The following is a 7,714-nucleotide window of genomic DNA, read 5'->3' as shown; positions in this document are numbered from 1 at the left end:
GAACAGAGCTATAAATATATTCTTTAACTCAAGGTCTAATCATAATAATATCAGACTTTCATTGAAAAGTGAACAAAGTTCAAATCAAATTTGACTTTTTTAGTTGAAGTAATATAAGCAAATATGTGTTAGTAATTACGTTTATTGACTTAATTAAATTGACGGCATCGAATCAGAGTTCGTTCAAATTTAATGTATGCATTATGAGTGAACTTCAAGTAAATAACAATTATTTTGAGAGGATATATAAGATTTTGCGAACAGTGCCTCAAGAGTTCGGAACGAGGTCGTTAGGGGCTTGAAACTCTGTTTTCTTTATTTGTTGGTAATACAAACTTATGACTTAATAAATAAAAATTGTTCAAGTATATATACAGTCCACTTCAGCCGTCAGAAAAACATAAGAAACGCCTGTTTTGAACGGGTAATTTTAATTTTAGGGGAAATGCTCATAGTCTTTAGTTTTTTTTCGGTGTGAAAGTTTCGATATTGTCGTATAGCTGATTTTTTTGAGGACCGGTTATGATAGGCACTTTTGGAAATGTAATTTAGATTAAATCCGTGCCTCCCATTGTGGGATTCCTGCCAATGTCGGGTTATGTTCATTTTGCCAAAGAAGTCGCTAGTTGATAGTGCTCCTCGCTGTGATCTAATCAAGTCAGATACAGAAAAACTAATAGCATTTCTCCTATGATACGTGAAATAGAATTTTATCGATCAATATCTAACTTAACTGTATTGAGAAATGTTGCGCTTCTCAAAATATCTTTCAAATTCGAAAAACTCGACTGAATTTGACAAAATTAAATCTTAAAAAGTAATCAAACCTGGGCATTAGAGCATCTTTCAACGTTGGAAAATCGATGAAATTGGAACGTTGACAAAAGTTCTGTTTAAAAGCAATCATTTCAAGAAAAAATACGAACAAAAGCTGTCATCTCCGCAATTAGTAGCAGCACAGTTGAAAAATGATCGAAAACAATCGAAGAACGCTTAAAACGGATTTGTAGAAAATTGACCCTTATGGACAAGTATTCTCAAGTGGGGAAACGTCTAAGATCGCTCATGCCTCGGTTGCTTTACGGATAAAATGAACAACTTGATCTCAAGATTGTGCGTCACTTCGATATGTGCAACCTTAGCCAGCTAAAAACGCTCGTTTTGGGTGGTTTTGGTAGGTTCAGAACGCAAGGTAGTTGTTTTTTCAGTGAAGCAGTGCTAGACGCACGTGGCCTTGAAACATAATGCACTTTGATGAGAGCAGTAATTGTTCCGACCCACCTTGGTGGGGGAGGAACTATATACAACATAATGATCGTACGGAGTTGTTAGTGTGACAATAGAAAGACCGTTCAGCGTAGAATATAGAGTTAAAGGTTTTCCCTGATTTTTGTTTTGGCCACAGAGTTATCGAAGTTCAAATTTTGCGAAAATTTTATTGATTTCAGTTGTTTTTTTTTCACTTTTTCCCTATTTTTGCTCATTTTTTGTAAATTTTCTGCTTAAAAATATGTTGAAACTTTTCCAAAAAACTATTGGTTTACACTTTAAAGACCAAAAAAGAATAAAAGTGCTGAACAATTTGATGCACACATTTTGCTAACAATTTGGCTAAATTTTTCAAGATTCAGCCTTTTTTTATCAATAAAAAATGCAGTTATAATATATTTTGTTCAAATTGGCCGCAAGTACAAACCTAAAAAATCCTGACACAATCTTTCAAAATCACAGAGAAATCTAGTTTACTTGCTTGCTATTAGAGTGTTCCGAAAATAAATATTTTCAGTCTTTTTTCCAATTCAATACTGATAAATTATTATCAAAATTTCATCATTTATTTTCTAAATATTCCCCCTTTTTACGTCAAATTTTTCACTTTGCTAATATTTGGAACAATTAGCTGTTTTTAAGGGACGACAATGATAATAAGGTTGGTTCTGGTTGATTCGTTCGTGGTTCGAATTGTATAGGTTGCTGTTCTTTCTTTTCTTCTCATTTTCTTTGCTTTTTGTTTCTCTTAAGTGAACTACCAGAAAACTGTATTACTGCAATAAGGTTTCTTTTTCGCCATATTATCAAAGAACATTTTTACGTGTAAATGAGGTCTAATCAACGTATATCAAATTTTCACTGAGAAGCACACAAATTTTATGGCTCGAAAAACACTTTGTTTGCGTAAAATTGTTTTCTTTTCAAATGAGTTTTTTGTTTGTTGTAATTTTGTGGTTTAAAGACTCAGTCCAAATGTTTCAATAATCTCCTATGGAGCTTAATGTTAATCTGAACCAGTTGAAGTGTTGAACGTTTATTGTTGTTTTAGTGAATCTCAAAAATATTTGTTTTCAAAGCAAAGTATACTGGATCTTTGAGCTTTTTGCAATGTTTTTTAACTTAATTCAGTCAATTTGTAACTCAATAATGGAAGTGAATTATCTTCATTTTCCTAGTGAATTGAATTTCAGCCTTGGTTGCGTTTTAAATTTTGCAGAAAGGGTTTTCTGGCCTTGCGACTAATGGTATTTATATTTTTTGAGCATTGTTCCGTTTTTTATCTTTGAACATCTGTCTTAATCGCCTAATCACATTTTTACCTTGATGGCAGAACAAAAATTTCAAGAACGGGGTTGGATGAAGGCGCATGTTAACATTTCAATGGATTTTTTGGTTCTGTTTTTAACGGCTTCACGGCTTCTACACCGCTTTCTCGCAAAATTTGATTGTTTTTTTTAACATTTAAGACTTCCCTTCTTTATCGGTCTTTTTTTGTTATTTTGTTAAATTGTGGCTCAATTTCCGCAAAAAATTTGCATCTCCTTGCTAGTAAATGTGTACAGCCGTCAAAAATTTTTATTATTTCAGAAATTCTCTATTGGATTTGAGAGAATAGGATTTCAGTTTTAAGAATAAAGTCGATGATATAGAAAGGATGCTGAAATGTACTGATGCTGAAAAGAAAACTAAAATCAAAGATAACAATCTGCTTTCTCATTTAATTGGATAAAATGGCAAAACTGGCAAAATGTGAAAATTGTTAAGAGTCGTGAAAAAATCAGAAAAAAGCAAAGAGAATAACGAAAAAAGTATAGAATACAAATAAAACTGTAAATAAAACAGATCGCAGCAAAAACCAACACCAAAAAGCCATTCACACATACCTAGTCGCTTTCAGAGTTTGTTTCGTAACAAACAAAAGATTTTTTGTCTCAGGAAAAAATTGAGGGAAAATGAAAGCATGAAATCTCGTCGTTAAGATATTATGCTAATTGCAAATATATAACACATAGTTATTATAAAGAGGAAACTTTTTGAGGAGCAGCACGGTGGAAACAAAAACACGCTAGGTTTTTTTGTGTATTTTGATGTTAGAAATCTTGGTTTCTTAAAAAGCGAAAAAGGTTATGTTTTTAGACCACTCAATCGTTTGTGAACAATTGTCAGAACCTCTTTGCCAGAAACATTTCTCTGTCACGAGTTGATATAAATTTTGATAGTACTTCCGAACTGCTTCTTGTTTCTAATCACACACTGTACTCCAAACCCGTATGCTTTCACGCAAACTTTAAAGAGTTATTTATATCACGAAAGGTGCCTTGTAGATGGTACAAACAGATAACAAAACCTAATGGATAAAAAAATGAAAAAATACAACAAGGAGGCTCAGTGATGTGCGTTCGTATATTAGGTTCCGCTAATCCACAAGTTTGGCCTAATGGTCTACCAAATGAGGAAGAAATCAAAAAATCTCGCATATTGAACAAAAATAATTTGTGCATGATATAAAAAAATGCCTCCAACTCATATCATTTAGTAAACTAAATAAAGCCAGATTAGTGGACCGATGCAAACTGCCATTATCGAGACTACGAGTCAAGATGAAAGCAAAAAAAGAACACATATTACCAACAAAACTTAATTTCTATTTCGTTGAAAAAAAATTACGTTACAACAAGATCAAAATAGTGTCAAACATAACCTAATCTACACAAACTAGTTCGTTCTTCTCTAGAAAACTCATGGAAGCTATCATTCATGAGACTCGAAAACAAGCAGACAAAAACGAACAAAATTGATAAAGTTAACAGAATAATTTATGTTTTCTTAAAAACAAACAACTTCATTGATAACTATTAGATATCATGCAATCTTAAATAGTTTTATGTTTACTTTTACCTCAATATAATTACACTGAGACCTGTCAGTATCCAGAATATGTCGTATGTCTACAAATATAAACGACAACTTCAGACAAAAAACTAACATTCCATAAAATTTTACAAGAAAACGGTGTCGAAGCCTATAAAACCATAATCTATTACGTGAAAAATAAAACAATCATTTAAGCCTATTTTGAACACCAATAATGAGATATGTGACATATGAATAATTAGAATTAAACTAGGTAACAAGCATTAAAAAAAGAACAAAAGCGAAAAGTTAAAATATATATTTGCTTTTTTTTGAAAACAGTTAATTTCAAAGGCATTAAAACATTAGACAGTAACTGATATCAATAGTTATGCAGTAATTTTCATTTGACTACAAAAAAAGAACAACAAAGACAAAAGATTGCAACAATTTTTGCGAGAAACTGGTATTGAGGCTTTTAAAATATTCAGCGATTCGCCAAAAACATTCAATATGTTTTCAATTTAGTTTCCTCAACACTAATAATTTGATATTCAACCTGTATTGCTTGAGAGTAGGTAACAAGTAGACAAAAAAGAACAGCAAATGTCAATTTAAAAATCCTTCTATATGAAAAACTTTAGCTATCAAAATTTATGCGTTCGTCCTTAAGAATATGTCATGATCTGCAAATATCTAGAAATTGTCAAACGACTACAAAAAGGAAGACAAAATTTAAAAGTTATTCCATAAAATTCTGCTGGCAGATGGTGTCGAAGCAGATGAAACCGATAAGAGGGTATAGTTAGCAAAAAACTCTCAAGCCAAAATCGACACATCTTTTTTAGAGTAATGTTTTGTAGCTATGTATTGGAGACGTACCACATTATTCACTTTCAAACGTGTCTCTGTTTTATATTCTGGGCGTCACAACCGTTTGGGATCTAAACTGTCCTTTCCCACTTTTTTTTCCTTTTTCTTGATCGACACTCACGGACTGCCCTACAAACAATCGGCTTTCATCTATCACTATCAGGTTAAACCACTCTAATAAAGTTTTCTCACTGTGGTTTAGGTTTCGGCTTTTGGTTGAACTTTTTGTTCCTTTTTATAATTTAATTCAAAAGCTCAATTTACAACTTAGAAAACTTTGATTTCAAAAATTTATCAAAGACAGCTTCTGAAATAATGTCAAATAGCTTAGACTTTCAAATGAGTTATATTGTACCCTATTAGTTTTGTTTTTCACCCCCTGTTTGTGTGTCGAAGCTTATGGTGCAAAAAATATTCAAAAAAGTGTATATTGCAGACTTTAGCTCGCCTATGATAAAGTTTTTAGCTCGTCTTTGGGGCACACTTTGGTTCGACCGTACTGTTGCGTTCAATTTGCTCGTTAAAGAAAATCCTCAGTTGTGTATGTTTGAACGCACCATACCCCCTGTGTGCGTTCAAAATAAGTCTGAATCATAGACACGGGCAAACTAAAACCTCGACGCGTTAGCAACCGTAATCACCTCAAATCAGTGCAATCCTTACAAAAATTCAGCTTATCAACTGTAATTCTTTACACTTTTAGTGGCCTACTCGTGACACCTTTGAACCGCACTCATATCCAAAAACACATGAGTTAAAAAAAAACTAAACGTGTTCCCTTTTACTGCAATATTTTGTTGCGACCGGGATAAACTGATACCCAAAACAAGTATCATGTGAAAAAAAATTATCTGACAAACTTTTATTTAAGACTTTGAAGGGGCACTAAGATTACAATTGTTCTCAACACTTGGTTAAGTTAATATCTTTAGAAGAGGTACATTTCTGCGTATTCCATCATTGTGTTGTACATTTCATACATCTTCTCTTTCATGGAATCAATTGTTTCCATGGAAAAGTCGGGAACTGTTTGTTCCATCCAATCCATTGCCACTCCATATGCGTCACTGGAACAAACAAACAAACAAACAATTTTTATATTAGACTTCTGTTTTTGCCATTCGTTATTAATACCGGCTTCGTTCCCTTAATAATTCGATTGGTCAAAATTAAATTTGCACCCTCCAGACGCACGAGCCATACTTTCACATAGCGATTTTCTATGTAATGACACGGGCTCAGTAAATGGGGGGTGCATAACGTACGTGGGGCAAAAACGGAAAAGATCCTCTTAACTATACAATTACCTCACGTACAGCCATATTAAGCTGATGTACATTAAGTCATGAGATCTTTTCCGTTTGTGCCCCCCCCCCCAGTACGTTATGCTCCCCCAATTACAGAGCACGAGTCATTGCATGGTAAATCATTATGTAAAAATATGGCACGTTTAGGGGGTGCAAATAATAGGCACCACTAAGCTGGGGGGGGGGGGCACAAACGGAAAAGATCTAAGTTTTTTAACAATGTAAATAACTTAAAATCGCCAATTGGAGGAGGGGAGGATGGGGGTCGAAATCTTCAGGCGGAGGAGGGTTGACGATTGGACCTTTGGAAAGTGGGGTTTAGTGAGAGAGGTGAGGGGCCAACGTTTCCAATACATTATTTTCACGACAAACTTTTCAGCAGTTAAAAATTTTTTGCGGTAATTCTTTAGAAAGTTAGTCCAATTTTAGGTATTTACTGTCGCGATGATGAAAAAACGCCAAAACGAAGCCGTGTCAATTTTAAAAATGTTTTGGATGTTCTAAACTAGCTGTTTTTTCTTAGGTGCGCTCGGAAACTCCCATCTAGATTTTCAATTTTAAGCCCCCATCAACTTTTTGATATCCTTATGAGAAAACAGAGAAAAAAATCAATTTCCTTTACAGTTGAGATGTAGATTCCTAATAGATATTTTCTAGTATATTCGACGCTGGTTTTACTGCGAGACGGCATTATTTGCTTCGAAACCTAAAATGAAAAACCTCGAGAAGCAGAAAATGTTAGTCATGATACCTCTTTCTTTCACACGAGTATAAAATTGTAAAAAAATGGTGCATTTAACCCTCTGGATCTCTAAAGAAGCTAGAACATAACTAATAGCACCTTTCAATTTTTGTACTAGGTGCTCGGTCGCAAACATTATGGTGCCAGAGAACTAAGCCACATGGCTCGTTTAAATTTTTGGATCTTTTCCGTTTGTGCCCCCCCGCAGTACGTTATACCCCCCCCCCCGTTACAGAGCACGTGTCATTGCGTAGTAAATCATTATGTAAAAATATAGCACGTGTGTCTGGGGGTTTAGATAATATGCAACCACTAAGCTGGGGGGCACAAACGGAAAAAATCCAAATTTTTTATTCTAACATATTGGTAACAACCGCTGAGAGTGAGATTTATAGCACTTCCTTCCAAGTAATACTCTACAAGAGTGTACATTACACAAGCTATCCTAATAATAATTTTTGTTACAAAAAAACGGACTCGACAAAAACCTCTCAGATGTCGAAGAAAGCAGACACGAAAAAAATAATTTTGAATAACAAAGTTGCTCTGACATAAAATAATATTCATAAAATTCGGATGGCATTGACGATCCTTTTTGTAAATATGGGCGAAATTTCTCAAAATATTTGTGTCGATTAGAAATCAAATTGCACTGGTGTTACTAGTT

At 33.8% G+C, this 7,714-nt stretch overlaps 1 protein-coding gene across 2 annotated transcripts in view; it reads right to left on the bottom strand.

The window, feature by feature from the left end:
• Positions 1–5,845: 5,845 nt before the first annotated feature.
• LOC142349426 (uncharacterized) overlaps positions 5,846–7,714 on the bottom strand; it is a 63,238-nt gene continuing 61,369 nt past the window's right edge. For both annotated transcript variants that reach the window (XM_075400971.1, XM_075400972.1), the window contains exon 19: positions 5,846–6,065. In XM_075400971.1, the coding sequence (XP_075257086.1) occupies positions 5,927–6,065 (139 nt within the window). In that variant the 3' untranslated portion in view covers positions 5,846–5,926. The remainder of the gene's footprint in view (positions 6,066–7,714) is intronic.

Source organism: Convolutriloba macropyga, chromosome 11 (assembly GCF_964194025.1).
Source record: "Convolutriloba macropyga chromosome 11, txConMacr16.3, whole genome shotgun sequence".
Taxonomy (NCBI): Eukaryota; Metazoa; Xenacoelomorpha; order Acoela; family Convolutidae; genus Convolutriloba; species Convolutriloba macropyga.
This window is presented reverse-complemented; position numbering and strand designations above follow the sequence as displayed.